The 22,310-nt window shown below is 38.3% G+C and overlaps 1 protein-coding gene across 3 annotated transcripts in view; it reads left to right on the forward strand.

The window, feature by feature from the left end:
* The window catches only part of MYLK (myosin light chain kinase), a 190,220-nt gene that overhangs the window by 127,937 nt on the left and 39,973 nt on the right, over nt 1-22,310 (forward strand). For 2 of the 3 annotated variants that reach the window (XM_029959831.1, XM_029959830.1), the window contains exons 18-21: nt 1,892-1,972; nt 13,361-13,414; nt 15,074-15,201; nt 18,482-18,635. In XM_029959831.1, the coding sequence (XP_029815691.1) occupies nt 1,892-1,972; nt 13,361-13,414; nt 15,074-15,201; nt 18,482-18,635 (417 nt within the window). The remainder of the gene's footprint in view (nt 1-1,891; nt 1,973-13,360; nt 13,415-15,073; nt 15,202-18,481; nt 18,636-22,310) is intronic. The other variant, XM_029959832.1, reaches the window with a different exon arrangement.

Consider the following 22,310-nt stretch of genomic DNA (forward strand, 5'->3'; position numbering starts at 1 on the left):
TGGGAGGCTGTCAGCTCATGCCGTATTCATTGCCTGATGATACGAATGACATGATATCAGCTGTCTGGCTCACTGTGGTGGTGGCACCCATGGCATTAGGAGCTCATTGCTCACATGATGTTGGGCACCAGAATGACCACATTCCTTACCTTGACAGTGGCTGCCTCATCTGTCTTTTTCATTCTCTCCTGGCGTGCTGCTGAGAAGAGTTTTTTGAGGAATGGCACCACAGCAAACTCCAGCTATTTAGGAAAGGCGCCATTTGATATCCTGTGTCTGACTGGCAGAGGGGATGACTGTTATTTTTAAATTAGAATTGTGATCTAAAAAAACAACTAAAATTTCTCCCTTCTTCAGTCTGCTGTTAGGATCCCAGATGCCGGTTTTTAGACTCAACAAGTAGCCATAATTATCATTATATTCCTTTTGGCACCATGGACTTACGTAAGATTGGAGGAATGTTTGACTTCAGTTGTCAAATCTGTAGAATCCAAGTGTCTGAACTGAGATCTCACACAGCCTCCTACTCTGAATTGTTTGTCAGGAGATTCTGTCTTCCCTTTTTAACTTTTTAGGAAACTTAGATGAATTTTCACGCTCTAGTACCTATAAGTGGGTGACTGAAATAGCTGATTCCATAACATTTATGTCATCTTTTGTCTGGTAACCAAATTTCAAACAGCTCTCTCACTCACAAATCCTCTGAAAGCTGAATATCAAGTGAAGCTTGTTAGGATTTGCATTACAGAATCATAGAAACTAGAATGGTTTGTATTGGAAGGGACCTAAAGATCATCTTGTTCCAACCCCCTGCCATGGGCAGGGACATCTTCCACTAGACCAGGTTGCTCAAAGCCCCATCCAACCTGGTCTTGAACACCTCCAGGGATAGGAAGACGACAACCTCTTTGGGCAACCTGTTCCCGTGCCTCATCACCCTCACAGTGAAAAATTTCTTCCTAATATCTAAATTTAAACCTTCCATCCTTCATCTTAAGGCCATTTCCATCTGTCCTGTCACTACAGACCTCTGTAAAAAGTCCCTCTCCAGCTCTGCTGTAGCCTCTTTATGTACTGGAAGGGGCTTTCAAGTCTCCTCAGAGCCTTCTCTTCTCCAGGCTGAACAACCCCAACCCTCTCAGTCTGTCTTCGTAGGAGAGGTGCTCCAGCCTTCTGATTGTGTTCAACCTGGAATAGCCTTGCTGAAAAACAGTTGCACCTTCTATTAATGTGTCCATGTCATAAGGGAAACATGTGGAAGGGAGCTTTATTGTCTCTCTTAAGTGTCAGTGTAGCCTGCAGTGATGAGCCAGTTTCTGGATATGAGCTGTGCAATTGTGAAAATAATAAAATCCATCAAACCTCAGTCCTATGATGCCTTTTTGCCATTTTTATTTAGGAATGAACTAATGTGTAGCAGTATTTTCTTAGAAAGATTTAAACATATGGAGGAAATGCTACTTCTCCAAATGGGTAAATAGGTATAGATTATATAGACAATGGAATAGAAGAATTGCATGGCAAGGGATTGTTTGGGATGAAATGATGTTTCCCTTTCCCATACACTGCCTAATGCAGCTTTGTGCACATCGTACTTTGTCCTATTCAGCTAAAACAGACCTATCAGCTTAGATGGCAGCTCTTGTCTAGCTGCTTCCTTGGGTTCTCAGTGCAGCTGCTTTCATATAGGGCTTCTCCCTCTCTGCTCCTTCTTCCTTTCAGAATGTAACATTCACGAGCAAATCTGTGCAGAAAATCTTTCTTAAAAACCTGAAGGACAGCAATTTCCTCTAACTTAGCAGAAAGATCCAAAACAAACATTTTATTAGACAGCTTTTTCATTATTAATTTTTAAATAGGGTTTGTATTTTATTATTTGTTTTGATTGCAGATGCCTCAAAGACCTCAAAGCCTACTGACAAGAAGACCAAGAAACCTAAGACCACACTTCCCCCGGTGCTGCCAACAGAGAGTAAGTGACCTGGATTTGGACTGATTTCTTTTCAGTGGAAACAGAAAAGTGCTTTGGGATTCTGTGGTCATTCCCTTCTGTATGCAGACACAGTATCAGAAGCTTGTGCTGTTTCTTTAGCCCTTGCACATAAGTCACATGAAATGAGTTTTTGCCATGTGGGGATTAGAAGTAAGAGCTGAAACTGTGACTTCAAACCAAGCCCGCTCTGCTCTCAGTTTTTCATAATGGTGCAATAAACTTGTGACACCAATTTATTTTTGGCTGCCTCCCAAAAAGCACAGAAATACTCGAGTAGTTTGCTTCAAGTCGTGTTGTGTCCTGTGTAGACAATATAGCGTTTTACCACTGGTAGGCAAGGCATCTTGGCTGAAATGTGCTGTAGCATAATCTGTCCTTTTTTTCCATGACCATGGAGTGGTTTGGGGAATTTTGCATTCTTTGTTTTAATCCCAAATGCTTAACTTGCTTTTAATGCTTTCTGAAATAACAAGTTAGCTATAAATTCCCATGTTTGTGACTCTGCAAACATGCATTTGATTAAGAGGAAACTTTAAATGGTAAAGGCAGCACATTAATGTCAGTTTAGAAATTCCTAATACCACTACTATTTTTGAAATTAAGTGGACAGGGGATACAAATATCTTTTAAATCAAAACTGGACTTTGAAAGTTGTTTATCTAAGATGTCCACCATGGGAGTCCCTAAAAAACATAAAGACATGGTTTAATGAAAACATGAAATATTTTATCCAGCTCTGTCAAAAATAAAAAGCTATGATCTGATCTTCCAGCATGAAGGGTTTCAGCTGCTTTAAGCAGGACCCAGTGCAGTTTTGTACTAATTGATGATCACAGGTAATAACTGTGCTTCTGAAATTGTCACTTACATAGATCTATGCCCTGTGCTACAGCTATTTTTGAGTTGCTGGCTGAGTATTATAACTCTCACTCCAACCACTAATGAGTGGAGGTGTGGGAAGGGTCACGCTGACATTCTCCACCTCTGCATCTGAGCTTCAAATGCTGTAAATGGTAGCAATTAGGAACAATCATTTTGTTCTTGAACATCAATAGAAAAGAAAATATTAAAGCTGTTTAAATCTCCACGGGATAGTGTTTTGAATAGTGTTTTCTATGCACACAAACACACACATTTCCTCTGATCCTGCCAGCAGTGTTATCAATTGCAGCTTTCCCAGGGGAAAGTGTGAGTTGGAAATTCAGTCTAAATATGCAGATGTATGACCTGATCCACATCCTGCTTGTTTTGCTTTTGATTTTAGTGGAAATTGGACATAGGTAGCAAAACAGAAGCTTGCTACTCTGGCTGCAGAAATGATTGGGAAAAGAAGGTTGAAATAATGGGGAATGGTTTTCTTAGGGTTGCTCCATAGCACATTATACCAGTGTTTCAAGTTCTTGAATTTCTCATAAGCTCTTTCAAAATGCCTATAAACCATCTTTTCTGTTGCACAGAAAAGATCAAGGTAACCAGAGAGAATGTTAGGAAACTGGGCTTTGGAAGAATTTTTGGAAAACTTTTGAAAAATATATATTTAATTTTAAAAGGATTTGGCTGCAGAGATTTCACAGGTGATTTTTAACATCTCAGTCCCTGAGGACAGTGGGTATTTGTCTGCCTGAGTGTTTTATTTGTACATTTGTCAGGGGCAAAATACACAAAACTGATCCAGTTTCAATTGATACTGAAATCCTTATCAGATGCAGAGATTGTAAATTTCCTTACTTAAAAGAGGATGGGCTTAACAAGTCAGAAGTTTGTGCATCTTCACTTTATTTCTCTTGAAAAGAGGGTTAATAGAGAATGGCTGTGAATTAAGATGTCCCAATCTAATAAGGAGATACATTTTTACTCTAATCCCTTCTAGCCTTTGTTGCCATGTCAAGTCACCAACAGTCCTAATGGCGAGTAGAGTGTACGGAACGGTATTGAAGAAACAGAGAACAAAAATTCCTAAAAATGCCACTGAATGAATTCCGAATTTTGGATAGTGAATTCAGTCACAACAGTATATACTCTATGGGGTACAGAAAGTATAAACTCTCTGTCACTTTTACAAATGGTTTTCAGGAGAAAAGATCCATGTTTTCCTCTTTCTGTAAGGAAGTGCAAGTCAAATTTCATGGTTAGCAGATATGTCAACCTTTTCTCTCTTCAGATAAATTATAAGTGATCCTTGTTTTTTTGCCCCAGTAGGAACCTTCAGAAAAGTAATTAACTTTAGGGTCCTGAAAGCAAAGATCAATACATTTCTTTTTTGTGGAGAATGGTGAATTTTGTCAGTATTTTAACCTGTAGAATTTGTCTCGCTGTGAGAAGAGTTGCTGACCCAGTTCATTTGACTGCTCATTCTGACAACATAATTTTATTACTGGAAGCTTGGGTATTATAAGCTACAGAAATCCAATAGTAAGTAGAATTTTGGGTATTACTTGTTTTGATATGCACTATATACTGGATTCTGGTGTAAAATAGACAGTTATTCTCAGAAGAGCATCTCTGAAGGCAGCTTTGTATCATTCAGTAATTAACAATATCTCTGAATGGATGCTTGCAGTTTTACATGCAGCAAGATTGCTCCCATGTAAATTAGGAAAATTACAATGTATTTCTTTTTGCTTACAAATAGTATTCTGTCACCATAATTTATTAATAATTATGCAACTCTCCAATGATAAATAGAATAAATAGCGAAGTTTCTGAGGATAACCAACAGATCCACCTTTGAATCTGGGTGAAAAAATCCTAAGGAAGAAGAGAGGAAGGGCACTTCTGGAGCTGGTTCATTCTGCACTGACTGTACTGACTTGGGCTTTGCCACTCGTGTCTTCTCTAGGTGGATGTCAAATGTTACTGAGTTAGAATAATAAAGTGTCAAGTTTCTTCTGTGCAGATATAAAAGACTAAAAGAGGCAGTGGAAAATTGGAACCCTTCATTATTTACCATATTGCATTCTCTGTGCTATGCCAGAACAATCAGTGGGTAATACAAGGGTCTTCTAGTTTGACACAGCCCTGCAGCAGAAACACTGAGCCAAAAATTCTCACCACTTGAACATTTCTGTAGGGAGCTTTGAAACTGCTGTAAAGGGATTTAGGTGTCCAGTTCCCTTTGAAATTAGAAGTTACTTCAAAGTAAGCTTAAAGGGAAGGGCTTATTGCAATTACCAAAGCCACTTGCAAAATCTTCAGTGCCTATTAAATAAATGTTTTTGTCACAACAGACTGTGGAAAAATCAAAGTGCTGCTTGAGATTTTTAAGAGTAAATAAAGATTTCAAGGTTTATAAATAAATATTCTTTTTCAAAAAAGACTATTACTACTCCACACTTCCAAATATGTTGTTGTCCTTAATGTGTCTTAAGCTGGGGACCAAAATTAGCCCATGATCAGGCACATTCATTTGCAGATCTGGAACCCAGCTTTCATGATTCTCAGTCTTATCATTAGCTCAAATGCAATATCGAAAATACTACAGATTATTTTAACTGACATCCCAATAATTTCCAAAAGCATATTTTTAAAGGCTTTTTTCGAGATTTGCTGATGAAAAAGGCACATTACAGAAGCCAGATGCTATTTTTTAAACTTTACCACAGCTAAGCCCTGCAACATAACTTTACTATAGTAGGAAGAAACTGTATCCCAGTTATTGCTACTGAGAAAAAAAATGGCTTTAATGCTTTAGAAAATAACCCTCATAAATCTAAGCATTGGATTAAAGTGTTTGGAAAGAAATGCCCAGTGGTTTTTTTGTAGGGCTAATTCACAGCACTACTTTCAGTAAATATTAAGAAATGGCAATTATCACCTGTCATAATCATTGGTATGAAAACTTAACAGGATATCCTGGATTCCCTCATCTGAGTAACACTTGTTAAACCCACTGTTCTGGTATCCAGACCACATACATTGAAGGGATGACCCAGCACAGAGGTTGATTGCACAAATGTGAGTTCTTCCATTCAGTTAAAAATAAAGTTACATCAAAGAAAACGACTTTCTCCACACACTTTCGAGTTATTTAGCAGTATTTGGTACCTTGCTGATTTAAATCTTTTATATCTGCTACGATATAAAATGTTTGATTTCATGTCAAACACATTTTTGGTAAAGTAACTTCTCTTGCTGATGGTTCTGAATAAAATGTCACCAGTGGCACTGTCCAGATCAAATCCTCTGGAAGGTTGCACTGTTATCTTCCCTGATATGAATTTTTAGCATTATTGGTACTTGAATACAAGGCTGCCCAGTGGCATCTCTGGAACATGAAAGTAAATGTGTTAGACAGGACTCCTTATCATGTTAATATATTCTTTTCCTAGTGGGGGGAATTCTAAGTATTAATTACCATGGAAAAATTATGAGTCAGTGGCCAAGTGATTAACATGCAGTTCTGTTATTTACTCTTTAATAAACAATCTTGTCAGAAAATCCAAGTCTGCAAACACCATTTTAAGAAAATGTCATTAAACCATTAAACTTGATGCGTCCAGTTTAGATAATATGTAACTATGCCAGTAAATGCTTCCAATTTTCTGTTGATTTCCATTCTATGGAAATAATATGAAACACGGCATTGATTAATGTCAAATGTTTCAAAATCTTAATTTCATGTCAGATTGTTTTGTCCCAAGTATAAAACTTGCCACTTGCTAAGTGAAGAACTCAATTGCTAAGGAAGCTGATCAAGTCAGAGATGTTCTTTTAATTACAGAAATAAGAGGGCTGGATAGCAGCTGTGATCTGGTGACTGTACTTCTCCTGACCTCTTTGGTCCCTGGGATGCTTTTAGGGTCAAAGAGGCTATCCAAGCCAGTTCCCTTAGTCCCATTCATTTCCCAGAAGGCTCATGCTGCTCTGCTCCTGGCTGCTGCAAGATCCAAGACATCTTCTGCACAGTGAGTGCAAGTACTTAGTGTGTTGGAACAACATGACTTACGTTGTCAGTGAAGCCTCTGACCAAACATTTCAAGGAAAAATTAATCTTTTTTCCTAAGGGAAGCTGAAAATTCCGCTTTTAGTATATGTAAATCAACTTGCCATTAGCTATTTTTAAGACCTAAATAAGATTTCTCTGAAACTCTGGGTTATGAAAGGTGCTGCCTTCATTCCTCAGGCTCAGGGCCCAAGGGTGCCACAGGGCCTCACAGCCAAGTTGGGCTGAAGTAAAAAGGCAATTTAACTTGGTGAGACTGAAGGTTAGTTGCACCACAGATGAAAAGAAAATTCAGTTACTGTATGTATAAAGTGAGCAATGGAGAAACAAGTAATTTGTTGTCCAATCTCTTCCCCTGAGTGCCCAGTTCAGCCCTGCTTCACTAATGCTGGGTAGGCATTTTGAACCTCTGCCAAGTTACTTTACAGCTCTCACCATACTGATATTTTCTGAGTTAATGTTGGCACAGAACAGTATTTTCCATGTGTATTTCATGCAGTCCAACCTACATATCTGTATGTTGACAGAAGAAGACAGAAATGTTTATTGACTGTCTCATGCAGAGAAAAATGGATAGTTACTGTAACACGGCCTTGAAGAGGTGCTGTGCATCATTAATTTCCAGTTCAGTCATTGGCCGGAAATCGCAGATCTGAGGCATGTCATAGAAGCATTGACCAAAGTTTCTTCTCTATAAAACAGGGACCTAAATCCAATGGCTTCACTAGTGTGCAAAAAGCACATAGTACCTAGCTTTTCCCACTGACACCATTTGGAGCTCCTGAATGTGCAGATGACCTGACAGTATTTCCCTGTGTAATGGACTAGTAGCTAGTAACCTAGTTTAGATTCCTGTTCCTACACACTTGGGCACAGGGTTTTGCCATCTAATTGTAGATGTCCTTGCAGGACATGGGAAATGTGAAAATTAAATCTATATTTAAGAAACTTACGTTGCTGTCTTGCTCCCACCAAGAGGAATTTTAGTGGAATTCACATGACCCGGGTTGTTTATAAGCTCTATTTGATACTGCATCTCTTCTGCACTGCTCAGATTTGCTTTAATTGCAGAGGTTGCTCAAGCACTCTGCTACTCAACTGCTATGGAATTGTTTATTCCTCCACCCAAGCTGTTTTCAAATACTGAGTTATTTTCAGTGTACCATATCACATTATTGAAGCTAGTGTATGCTAGCTCTCTTGTGACTGCAATGCAAAAGTGAGTATTTCCTGGGGTTTATTTTTATTTTGAGACGGAGGAGTCTGTATTTTTTTTTCACTTGGAGTACAATCTCTGCGTGATTTAGAAACTAAATATGGGATGTTGCAACAAAATGACAGTTGTTTTTAATGAAAAATAAAATAAAAGCTTTTAAAAACTGTTCTGAAGCACACAAACTCAAATAACTGACTTGTATGGAATTTAGTTTTCTAATTTCTGCTTCTCATCAAATTTAATCAGAGTTGCTTTCTGTTTTATTATATTTAGATACTAAATATTATGAGAAATTTGCTCTTTGAGAAGCAACGTAGCAAAACTTTTAAAGCTTCCAAACCTTTTCAGGCTGCTGGTGTTTGGTGCATTATGACTGTCATTTTACTCTCTAGCAATTAGCATAGGTTAATGGATTTATGAACAAATTGGTAAATAATGATGTGTTGTCTTTTTCTGCTACAGTTGTAGCCATCATCCTTCTCCTATTTTATCTTGTCTGTGCTAATGCCTGTAACAAGGTTTTGTACCATCAGCTAAGTCTGTGGGCGAAACAAGTATAGATCAGAATAATTCTTTGCCTTGACCACAAGGCCAAGTGTTTGATTTTTTCTGCACTTCTAGCTGTCAGTCATTCTATGTTTTTTGGCATAGCAAGGAGTAGTGACTTTACAGACAAAGAGTCACCTTTGATTCAGACCCCGATATCTACCCCCAGAAGGCTTTTAAAGAGATTACACTGAAGGGATTCATTTACATGTGAAAAAGAGAGACCTCATAATATCATATCCTGTAAGTCCAGAGGATTCAAGTGAGATGGGGAAGAAGGAGCAGATACTTGAATCTCCGTTTTCCATAAATTTTCCATAAATATTCTTCTTACCATAGTGTCTGACACCTTACAGACATGACTTCTTTTTTCAGTTTCTCTTGAACTCTGAAGATGAAATCTTGACATGTTTTGCATGAGGGGAAAATTGTTTCCTATGTGTCTGTAGTATTAGAGTGCCCTAATCATCAGCCCTTCTCCTATCCTGAGCTATTCTATGAGCAGACAGAAGCAGGGATAACATCCTTATGTTAACCCAGTTAGGTAATACCTGTACTTGTTTACCAGGTGCTGAAATCCATCACTACAGAGCATGTGCACATAATTTTAGGCATGTCCTCTGGGGAAGACAGTAGGAATTATGGATTAGTTGGAAATACTATCTTGAGTACTGGTTTTTTTTCAGATCCTAAGAGTTTTACTTCATGCTCTATGAAAGCAAGTTGTGTAGAGAGCCATTTCAGGGGAGGTCTATGCCTATTTTTAGTAAAATTCCAAAAAAGGGAAACAAAAAAGAAACACAGAGGCTCTGAACATATCTGCTCTCACAAATACACCATCGAGGAAAGGAATAGCACAACCAAATGTCCCACAGCTCACAGCCTGTATGGGATCTTTCCCTTTTTTTAGTTTATGTCCCCCTCACTCAAACACAAGCTCTCTAAGAGGCAAACCTGCCTATAAAGTTATGTAAATACCAGCCCTTTAATGTTTATGTTAAGTTGTTTCTAGAAGGGAGATTCATTTAAGGGGGGAATATTAGTCCTTTTTCTTCCAGGCTGGTTTTCAGCTTCAGCCTATTTCAATGTAAATATCAAAAGAGAGACAAACAGTCTTTAAAAAAAAAAAATGCAGCAGAAGCAGACTTGAACTAACAGTTCCAAGAAGCTCAAATATTTTAATGAAAACAGTCATTTGACCTTGTGAACTTTTGGTAATTTTATTAGATTTTTTCACTGTCTCCAGCAGCTTTTGAAACAAAAGTTGCATTTCAAAAAGATGCATAAGATGAGCTGGTATTCTCAAGGAAGATCTACAAACAGTGGAGTAAACACTATTAGCCAAAGAAGATGGCTTCACAGAGCCAGAGACCTGTCCTTGTACTCATCCCCTTCCACCCCATCCCTGCCTTTCATTTCTGCTCAGGGCTATTTGTGTCTGCAAAACAGGATATTCAGCCAGACCTTCCAGCAAGCCTGCATGGTTTGATGAAATCCAGTGACAGTCTGTATATCCTCAGTTAAGTGAATATAGTGTCCTGGAGGGTAAAAACTAAAATTTAAGCAAAAAAATTTTATTTACTTATAAAAGGAAGTACCCTAACTGAATGAAATGATGTGTTCATGATCTCTGCTTTGCTGCCTTGGTTATTCCAGGGCTAGGAGTTTTACCATGAATTTACTCCACTTACAGGGTAAATGAACCTAGTGGTTCATAATACATCCTAGCATGTATAGAATCATTGTTCTTGTTAATGTGATGAATTGAATGTCACTGGCTGTAGTTGTGAATGAACAAATTATGCAGTTGGGATCCCTTCTGTGATGAACTGAGTGGTTGATAATAGGCAGAGAAAAGTGAGAGGGGTATCTGAGTATGTAGATGTCCATTTTGTGCAGTTATTGTGCAAAGGAAGAGAATTACATTGTCAGCCAGGAGGAAAAAAGCTTTAGAGACATTAAAGAATCAGTGTGAAACATGAACATTTGGAGAGTGTGATGACTCCACCAGCACTTTGCTTGTTTACTGAGGTACTGCAACAAATATGCAATGTAGGCCAAGAGCTGAGTGAAAATCATACTGGATTCAGGAAGTTGGTTTTTGTTCTATTTGTCTGCAGTGACATTTCTGAAAAATAGCAACAAAAACTCTGCAACCCAAGATGGCACTTCACAAATGGTGCTTTTTCCTTCATCGTTGCTGCTCTTTGTTCATATCAAGCTTAATGTAGTGTGGAGGCAAACCAATTTGTGTCATTGTAGTTTGTATTGCAAGCCATTTGAGCTCTGAGGAGAGACCCAACAGCTACTTCATTCTCAATTTAGAGAAAAGCAGAGAGTCTGCTTTTCTCTAAATATAGCACACGCAAAACCAAAAATGTTTACACATTTTTAAATCATATAACTGAGTTAATTTACATGGGATTGTGCATCTAATGAGTAACTAATGCATTATTTGCATTAATAGGAATGTTTAAAAGCAGATGGCAGACTCTACAGCTCTTCCAGCTGGCACCTCAAAATAAAAGTAGTTTCATCCATGGAATATGGCTGCAACCTGAAATAAGAGTTTTAGCTCAGGGTGTGACCATGCAATGACAAAGAGGAAAGCTGCTCTGAAAACACTACTTGCCGCTTTTGCTTGTACAGCTTTGGCAGGAAAGAGGATGTGGAAATGTATTTGCTGTCACTTACTACAGCAGTCAGGGTACGTGTCACTCTGCTGGTGGTCCAAAGAGTAGTGGGTCCCTTTAATCACAGTTGTGCTTCTTGAAGGCCTCAATTTAAAAAGCATGAAGTCCACATGGAAGATGCAGCAGGACAGATACACAGCTCATGCCCTGGAGGTCCAGTTACACCAGGATAAACACCTCACAAGTTCTCATCTTATCCTTTAACAGTCATCGAAGAAAGGCTTCCTTGGCAAATATGCAACTATTCTTTTCTGACTCAGCCATAAGTACTGCAAGAATATCCTACCTCTCCATTATTGTGTTTCTAGTTCCTGCAAAATCAATAAAGGCAGAGCATATGAAAGCTAAGCATACTTTGAGAGAAAATCACAATAAAATAGAGGTTTATAAAAGGAAAGGTTGCAAAAACTTTTCTGTATTCACTGCATAGTGAAATGTTCTCCAGATTGAACTCAATAAACACTGGTGTTGACAGCTAAACCATCAGGTAGTTTTGAAATAATTTGGTCTTTTGGTAACCTACAGCACACCACCTACTATGTCCAATTACTCTAAAACTTAAATTCAGTCTTCATATCTGTCTGTTGCCTGAACTATAGCATTAAACTCCCATGGTGATTTTGCAGCTCATGGCTGCCAAGTTTCATGGGGCATCAGATGATAAGTTCTGGGGTATCAGCTCTATTTGCTGCAGTTAAAGGAGTTAAAATAAAAAAACCTGCTTTTCTTGGCTTGGTGAATTTAGGGTGATTTTTTTGCTGCTCAGTGTTTTCTGATTTGAAATAACTTTAGTAAATAAAGAAAACAATGAACAAAAAAATTCAAAACTTTTCAGACTGTTATGGCTATCACTAGGTACCTATGTATATTCTGCCAGATATTCTAAAGCACTTAGTACATCCTGCTTCCCTTGGAGGCAATGACATCTTAAAAGCCAGACTACTGCAATCAAGCTGCCTACTTGAGCTTATATAAGGAAATAAGGAATGTTCTTTCACAGCAGACACCATCCTCTGACAAGTACGCTTAGGCCAGCAGACAAAAAGAGAGTGCTCAAAAAGGAATGAGCTCCTCTGCTTCTGGAATTCAGTGGTTTGAAAGCATCCAAACTGTTACATTTCATGGCCCCCACTAGACCTAACTCCGATTAATTTGTGCTTTTGAACCTGTTTGTGTTTCTACATTGTAAAACATTTATGTGTCTTTGAACGCAGATTATGCATGTTGTATTTAAAAATAATTTTGTTTCTTTTATGCCTGCTGCCTGGTAATTTAATTGGGTGGCCTCTAGTTCTTGTTTTGTGAAAATGAGTTAATAGTCCATTTTCTACCTACCTGTCTTCTCAACTGTGTTTCTACTTACAATTCTCAATTTGTAGAACATTATCTTTTTTACATGTCCAGATTTCAAGTTCTAAGCCATATTTTTGTTGCCATGACCCTTTTTTTTGTGTGTGTGTGAATATAGCCAAAATGTATACCTGTTTAGGGAATAGGATGAGGCAGAGGGGTGATACTAGTATTTACTGTTGGTGTATCACTGTTTCTTTGCTGGCTCACAAGTGGTATGACAAGCAGTACGTGGTGTTAACTGAGCTCATTTAGCATTGATTATGCTGGAAATCTGAGCAGAAATTCAGTATGAAATGGATCTTTTCTTCACCCCAGTTGAACTGCTATAAGGAATGGACTATGACAGATCATGGGAGACGTGTAGCAGATTTCTTTGATTCTTTTAAAAGTTTCAGCTTTAACTGTGAATATTCTGAGGATCATTCAGGATACTAAAAGTGTTTTTAGAAAGTATTTTTAATTCTTAAGTTTAATATGCTGGAAGAACATATCATATTTTCCAGTACCCACAAGGCATTGATATGGATGTTTGTAGTTAATCTGGTGCCTCCCAAAGCTCACCTTTGAATTAACATGGTTTACTTTTTGTTTGATTTTTTGTCTTTTTTTTTAACTAGGCGAAGCAACGGTGAAGAAGAAACCAGCTCCAAAGACTCCTCCAAAAGCAGGTAGTTTGTTGCACGTCACCCACATGTCCAAGTACAGCTGTTCACTTAATAAACTTGTTTGTATATGTGATTAAATGGTGGGTAAGTCCCTTTTCAGAGTTGTTTATGAGGTTACACTGTACTAAGAATCAAATTATGAGCGTCCAAAGAAGTTACTATCAGATAAACTATAGCAAGGTCTGTCTGAGACAGGGTCCTACAAAATACTAGGAGCAGTGTGTTGCTCGTGCCCTTCTATATATCCACAACATACCCTGGCCTTCTGTGAAAAGAGTCTTCTCTGTGTATCATAGAGTGCCACCTCTGCATGAGTAGCTACCACAGATAAGGTGATAGATTCTACTTTTCCTCATCACTGGCATTATGGTAGCCTGTTCATGTGTTTGCAGTCTCCTAGGCAAAGCTATCTATATTAAAAGTTACATGGAAAGTTCCTCTATAGGAACCTGCTTTCAGTGTCTTAAAACTTTGTCAGACTTTTAAACTGTTCAAGCTGTTTTGTACACCAGATACGTGCCTCAGCCTAGTTTCCTTCAGATATTTTAAAAAAGACTTTTCAAAGAAAAAGCCTAGAGGATTGAGGGGAAGGCCTCTTTGTTTTAATTACATTGAAAAGGAAAAGAAAGCACTTTTTTCATGCCCAGTAGCCCTGTGCTTTGGAAAGGAATGTTATATTTGGCAGTGAGGTCATTCTAATATTAGGGAGTGCCTCTTACCATTTCTGTCAATAGGTCCTCAAGTCTGCCCCCTTCCCCTCCGATACACACACACACAAGAATATTTTTTTATTGTGCTGCTTTTATAAAGCAACAGTACAGATTTCACCCTGGAGTTGTCTGGCCTATGATATTTCTGGCATCTGACCCCAACAGCTACCGGAGTCTGACACACTCAGTATCACAACTGAGAGACAAGGATGTAGCACTATTAGCAGAAGAGATGTTCTGCCATCTATTGATACTCAGGCAGTGAGAGGGAAGAGGAGGAGGAATGTCTGATTCAGGAACAGAGAAGTATGAATGGGACAGCAAGGTTTAAAAGAAGCACTGCAATACACAAACAAAATGATTCATCACTGCTCACCGGAAAATTTAGTGTGATGGATAAAGACACCAAATTCCTTCCTTGTCTCTCATGATGTTTCTGTTCCACATAATGTTTATCTGACTACTGAAGCCGGAATCTTCATAGGTCTTGAATCTTAAATTTTTCTGAGTGCTGCTGATGACATCAGGGAGCAGGTTTGCAGACCCCCTCCACACATGGAGATTGATCAGAAGTTAGCTGGAGCCATTCTTCAAAGATACAAAGTGCAAAAGAAAAAAAAAATAAGTTTTTCTGAAAAAAATCCACAACAAAATAATTTCATAAGCTGTCTATTTGGAACTAGTGGTAGGTCTAAATGTTTTTGTCCTTTGGATGTCTGTACCTTGGTTTTGCATGAGCAAACTTCGGGTGGATAGATTGCTATTGCTTCACTCCACTAGAATTAACAATGTCCACAGAATTGTTTCATTGCAAACAACATATAACTGTTAATCTGGATTTCAAATGCTGCTCTGAAACAGTTGAGCTGAGACATGTATGTGTTTTGAATTTTTTAAAAAAAATAAAGTATAGAAACCTAAAGAGAGATTTTGTTTATTTTATTTTTCCCATCAGCTGCTCCTCCTCAGATTACTCAGTTCCCAGAAGATAGAAAAGTCCGTGCAGGTGAATCAGTGGAACTGTTTGCCAAGGTGGTAGGAACAGCACCCATAACTTGCACCTGGATGAAATTTCGTAAGGAGGTAAATTGTTTTTTGGTCTACTTTAACAATCATTGAAAAAGTAGAGCTGGAAAGGAGCACCAATGACCATTTCCCATTTGTCCATCTCCCTTCCTGAGGAACATGTCACTCCTGACAGATGTTTTCCTCCTGTCTGCTGAAAAAGTTCCACTAATGAAGATTTCACAATCTCCATTAGCAAATTATTGCAGTGCTTAAATATCTACAGTGGGAGAATTTTTTTTCCTGATGCCAAACCCAAATTTTTCTTGCTACAGTTTAAACCCTTTTCTGCCTGTATCCTCCTATAACAAATTATCTTTTCTTTGTGAAAAGGCTTAGACCATGTAATTAAAGGATAGGTGATGGAGAATATTTAGGTATCTAAAAGTATCTGTCACAGGAGATACTTCTGTTCTTCAAAAATGACTTCTTCATTGATACTGAGCCTAAAATTATGTCAGAGGGGCAAAATGCCATATAAAAAGCTTGAGTGAATTGTATGACAACACAAATATCACCGTACAAGGCACAACAGCAATCCATGGCATGAGTGCCCTCACACTCTGGGTTTAAAGTTCCTTCTAGTTGAATTAATATACTTAAACTATAATACAAGTGTCCGTAAGGACAGCTCCTGAAGCGAGTTGCTATAATGAAACAACTTAGAATCAAACCACTTTAAATTAAATAAACCAATATGCAAGTTCAAACTGGAAGATGAAGTGTCATGTTAGGACAGAGCAAGTATAAATATGTACTGGAGCTGCTATTCTGTTTACTTTATTCTGAACTTGTTATGCACTCTATAGAGCATAAATAAAAACATCTCCTCCTAGAAGGAAGTTTAGACTTTAAATCCAGATGTGTCAGCATTTAACTGAAAGAATTCAAAACAGTTTGCTAGTGCAAAGGGTATTCCAGAGTCCATCCTTCCTAACTCCAAATAACCTCTTACTTTAGGGAAAAGGGTGGATTTTTTTCCTGAACTCCTATATTTTCTTAAAATTCTTTAGCTTCAAGACTACTACTATTCAAGACTATTACTTCTTCTGTAGTTAACTACTTCTTTCCACAAAAAATAGGTCTCAGAAGCTCCAGTGACATTCAGTGTACGGTTTTGCTAAACGCTATCTTAACATTTAGGTAAAATGTACCCTCAAAAGTAAGTTTCTGGTTTGTGCAGAATTCTGAGTTAATTTTTGAATACCATAATCTTATTTACATAGATTTGAAGGCCTTTTTTATATACAAGAGCTATATGATAACAGAGACTAGCAGCTCCTATTGCCCATATTAGATCCATAATCTGTGATTCGACATATTTTTTGCTTTGTAAAATTCTATTTTTACCATCTTTATACTTTCTTTTTAGCTATTCACTATGAGACAAAGTATTGCAAAAACATACATTAAAATTACATTAAAATTTTTATATGGTTCATTATGGTAAATAAGATAGAAAATGAAAAAAAACTTCAGGAAGGCTACTAAAAACTGTAGGAGGACAAGTGAGGGCAGCAGTCTCTCATTTATTACTTTAAATGGGGAGCCAGTTACTATGTCCTGTGCTGCACCATTATTTTGCTTTGTTTTTCTCTTATACTTCACCACATATTGTTTTAGGCTTGGATTTCTTCCTCTTCTATAAGTGTGGTTGATTTCAACTCTGTTCCATTCCCAATCCTAAAAGTGAAAATCAACCAAGTGTTTTAACAATTTACTGGGGGTTATTCATACTCATTATTTGAGCAGACCCAGGAGGAGGTGAGTTGTGATTTCAGCCCTTCCACTGTTTGCTGCAGTGTGCCAAGGAACTTGTCCTCTCCACATTCTTTCCTCATATTCCCTCAGGTGCAAGAGAGCCACTCACAGGAATATTCCAGGCAAATGCCTTTCGCATGAAGAAAGGGAATGTCACAAATTTGTGACCCATGCTGTTGTACGTGGTAGCAGTGTAGTGGAGGGATGCTGGAACTGTGCTCAGCTGAAGAGGGGAAAGCCTTTCAAAGCCAGGGAACACAGGGATCCAGCTTCATGTTCCCCATAACCGATGCAAGCCGCTGAGCATCCTTTCAGGGCTTTCTCTGAATAACACAGATCTAGTTCTACTGTTACCCTTTGGTTGATTCCAATGAAGCAAAACATAAGGAGTTTAGAATCTCACAAGTATGGGGCCAGAGCAGAGCAACTTTCAGTATAATTTAAACTGTAATGCTACATAATCCCGTTTGTTAATTTTCTGTCTGAGTTATTGTAGGAGAATCTTTCTCGGGTTACTTTGGGGCATATGGCAGTGCATGTGTAGTATCTCAGTTGAGGAAAGAGCAGGGAAAGTCCTGCTCTTAAACTTTTAATTTCTGTTCTCTGGATATATGAGACAAGATAAGGCAAACTAAATAGTCTTCATTTTTAATGAAATTCTGAGAATGACTTGGAAGAGTCACTTATCTAAGAAGGAAGTGGTGGGAGGAAGAAGGGCATTGACATTATGTTGTCTGTTTCATAAGAACACAGTGTACAGCTTCTCTAATTGCAGTGTAGCATTATGAGCTTTTTAAATAATCTGTCATGTCTCAAGCTAATACTGATTAAAATCTAAGTCACCTTGGCCATTTATGCTATGATAGCTCTGTTTCAATTAAAAACTGGTTCATAATATGCCCATGGTATTCAGCAGAGATTTTGATTTTCGCTTCTGCAGAAAATAAAAGTGCTATAGGGAAGCTCATTCTGCTCTTTGAATGTCTCTCTGCACAGCTGCAGCATTACATCTCCATTTCAGTCAACATCATCTTTAACTGTTCAAACCCAAGAAACTGTGTGCTCTGGTTTATGTGGAAGTACAGAATAAGGCTGGTTAAGACAAGAGGGCAAAAGTCACAGCCATGGATGATTTGCACCTTCGGCCTCTGTAGTGGAATGGCAAATGAACTGGGGCTAAACCCTTGGTCCACTGTGCTTTCTGTGAGATACGTGAGACCAAACTTTGTTCTTTTGACAATTACACAGTTTCCACTTTCAGCTTGTCAAAGAGAAGTTAGAAAAGTGAAACTCCTGGTCTTTAGTGGGGTTCCAGTAACAACAATGCTCCCTATTGCCTTTGCAGGACTGGAGTCATTATAAAGTTCCCCTGCATTTCTAGATGCTTTGTGTTGATTGCGTGGTTTAGCAGCTGCACTTTTCACTCCTGAACTTTTTCACTTCTGTGATAAAGTTATCTGCAGATAATGTTAAATATGATAATATTTTGAGCTCTTTCAGATATGAAGATATTTATAACTTTTTTTTTATTTGGCAGATTAAAGAAAATGAATATATTAAAATTGAGAATGATGAAAACAGCAGCAAGCTAACAATATCATCGACAAAGCAGGAACACTGTGGATGTTACACTCTAGTTGTAGAGAACAAACTTGGCAGTAGACAAGCACAAGTCAACCTTACAGTTGTTGGTAAGTCCATGATAATGTTTTATATATATACTCATTCTTCAGACATCACTCTGCATTTGAATTGCATATAAAGTTACACAACAAATTAAATAAAATAATCAGATAAGTTAAAAACACTAAAATAAAAAACTAGTACTTCAAAAAATATCAGGACTGGGCAGTGACATTGTAATAAGGACTATAAGCAAGTTCATTAGGGCTATACTGTGTTTATTTTGAAAAATTTCCAATTCCAGACGAAGATAAAAATAGCTCAGACTTAAAAAAAAAAATAAAAATCCACCCACAAGATAAAAACAGCTCCTGTCTCCATTTTTTGTTAGATACCACTTGTTTTTCCCATTTAGTGTTTGCAGCATCCAGATGTTTGCTGAACTGCCAATTTTAAAACTGTTAGTTCAGGAAGGATTGAGGTAGTTTCTAAAAGTCTGTGCAACTGAAAACATCCTGTTGCTTTGGGGAGGGAGATTTTGTCCTTTTAATTTAAATTCCTACAATTGTCTGCTGTTTTACAGTGACAGAAAGCAGGGAACAGAGCCGCTCTGGTTGGAATATGAAGCTCTTCATATGTAGGGGCTTTATATTTTTTCCACATGTAACTTAAAGCTTCCAATAGCTTTGTCAGATGACCCTTCCAGGCTATCAGGTTTGTTGCAGCAGGGTGTGGACAGCTGCAGATAGTTGTAGGCTGCAGTATGTTTGCAGATAAACCTGCAGCCTGGTTCTAGACCAGCTAGCTGGAGTATCAGCCAAAATCTAGAGCTGTGACATCTAGGTCTGAAAGGGCTAATGAACCCACCTTGGTGTGGCTGCACAGCAAAGAGTTTCCAGGGAAATCTAGGGAAGTTCTACAAGCAAAAATGGTGATTGGTGTAAAATATTGATCCACGGGATGGGTCTGTCTCTGGGTTCTGTTACCTGTGGCCTGCGGGGGGTTTATGACATAAGGTGGGGCAGAGCTCCCCCAGGTAGTTGGATGAATTATAGTTCCACCAGCAAGGCTGCATCCCAGTCACCACTTGTAACTGCATTGGCTCTGCTGTGCTGGCAGCCATGGGGACTGTGAGCAGGGGAAGAAACACGGGTATAAGGCCAAAGACGAGTACCTGACTCCAATGAAATCAATGGCAAAATGTATTTAACCCAAGTTGAACTGGAAATTCGTTCCAGAAATCCAGTAAATAACATGTGAACTTTAACAGTAGAATCACACTTTCAAGTACAATATCCACTGCTACAGAGTGAATGTCCCTTGGTTGCACACTGCTCTACATATTGTCAATAAAGGTCTCCTGATTATTTAAATTAATTTCTTTCATCCAGTCTGTGGCTTAAAAGATAACTGAATGAATGAGTATAAATATCAAGCAGATTCCAGCAACGTGCCAGAGAATTCAGGAATAGAAGAAAATAGAATCAGTAATTTTCACATGATGCACAGATAAATTGTACTACTTCTTCCAACAGTGGGTTGTGCAGGTCAGAAGTATAACTCAGTTAAAAATGAGCTCCAGGAAAAACTGGTCCTTGAGTAATCATCGTATACATTGTTTTGGGTGCAGCATTTGGCTCCAAAGCCCCAACACAGCTGATTAGCAGCTAGAAGAATGGCAGGAGATTAATTGCTCTTTACATGCCCCTTCTTTTCACTCTTTCCTAGACAACTGCTGTAGGCTGCTGACTATAGTAGGTTATTGGGCAAGATGGATTATTTCAGCTGAACTAGGTCGACAATTCCTGTTATCTTGTCACTGTGTGAGCCTTGACTCACTATTATAACAGTCACTGGTTTATGTCCTTTGGAGTTAATTGGTTGGAAAGTCTTTGAATTCTATAACCTTATAAAGCTACATCTCAGCCTCCTGCTTTGCTCTTCCCTAAGAAATGTGCCAGAGAACAGTGGGATTCCCAGAGATGCTTTTGGGAGAGTTGGGTGAATAATCCTTACAACGTGCAGGAGTTTGCCATGTGTTTTGGCTGATGACAAGCTATCTCTTTCCAACTAAAAAGAATAAATTCTCTTGTAAAATTGCCATCTCTTCAGTGAGACATCTTGCTGATGTCAGCACTGCCGAAGGCATGACAAGGCCTCAAGACTCCTAGTTTGTTACACATGCATTTTTAAGGCCAGACTTTTCCATCTGGGTACTCAAAAATGTGGGAAAAGGGAGTAAAAATGTCTTCCTTGTAGGAAGTGGGTTCAAATAGCACTACTGAGACAAAATCCTTCACACTGTTTGCACCTTTAAAGGTGTTAAATGTTCATGAACGTTGGAAAGTACTTTTCTCCAAAGCCTGCCAATCAAAATAGGGAAGATATGTTTCTCTGAATATACAGAACCTGAGATTTCTGACTCTATCAAAGCTCATTCTTAGTCCTAAATTCCTGCCTGTCCATTCTCTCTGCTCCATCCAAAGTACTGGGAAGAAACTTGCCTGCCTTGCTCTGACTCTGCATTCGTAACAAGCATTTGTGGAGAAAGTCCTGGTGCTAGAGATCAGCTCTGTCTGCCTCAGCTACTTATAATAAGGCTCTAAACTCTGTGTGAGCTGCCTCCCTGTAAGTTTAGCGGTAAAAGGCACATCCAGATGTATGCTGAGTGCTCAAAATGCTGCTGCCTGACCAAAGTCCACAACTGAGCCTTGAATGTATTGAGGGAAACTACAAATACAGAACATCTGCTTTCTGGAGGAGTGTGTCTGAGCTGACCCAGTCCTGTGTTTCTCAAAGAGCTAGCTAACAGGCTTGGCTGTTCTGAAGTTTGGCAAATCAAAGACATTTGTTAAAATATAAAATGAAATAAATGTTAATGAAGAAGTATTTCTTTTATTATTACCTCTTACAACTTGCAAAGCCTTCATGCTGATGGGCAAGCTTCTCATGTGAAAGACTCCAATAAGCATTTCTTAAATTAAATTTGGACTGTAACACATACCAGGGAACAGGTTGCCCAGAAAAGTTGTGCAGTCTCCATCCCTGGAGGTATTCAAGTTCAGACTGGATAAGCATCTGAACAATCTGATCTGACCTTATAGCTGATCCTGCTTTGAGCAGGTCTAAAGACCTTCCTGAGGATGTTTAAGAACATCCTGGATCTTGGTTTTATACTTGCAGTTGTCAAACACCTTTCTTCACAAAAAACCCCATTAAATAATGTTATTGATTTAACCTCCAACCACGGGACAAAGGATTGAGCTTATTTGCCAGGATTCAAATCAGAAATGATCCTGCTATGATTTAAACCCTGAGTCCTAGATTGTAAACTCTATCTGGGTACAATTTTTATAAATCATTTTTAATAATGACTTTTAGGGAAACAAAGATACCCTGCAGTCCTTTGAATTTGGCTCCTAAAGTCATAAATTTAACTGCTCGCACTGTCAGACTCAGACTTTAGCTACAATCTTAATTGAACTGCACAGAGGTTCTGACACAAAGCATTTGAATAATATATGATTTGATCAGTTTGGGCCATGGAAAAAGATGCTCTTGAAAGAAATTCAACTTTATTGTAATGAATTTTTTTCCTTTGCAATTGTAATGAGTATCAATGAACAAAGTGTCCATTACACTCAGCCTCCAGTGTGAGCTGTTTGCAGTCCACACACCAAAACCACTGATATGTAGATAAGTTAGAGGAGACTTTTTCACTGATGGTGTGGTGATGAGCACAC

The sequence above is a fragment of the Manacus vitellinus genome, unplaced genomic scaffold (genome assembly GCF_001715985.3).
Source record: "Manacus vitellinus isolate BGI_N305 unplaced genomic scaffold, ASM171598v3 scaffold_22_pilon, whole genome shotgun sequence".
In the NCBI taxonomy this organism is placed as follows: Eukaryota; Metazoa; Chordata; class Aves; order Passeriformes; family Pipridae; genus Manacus; species Manacus vitellinus.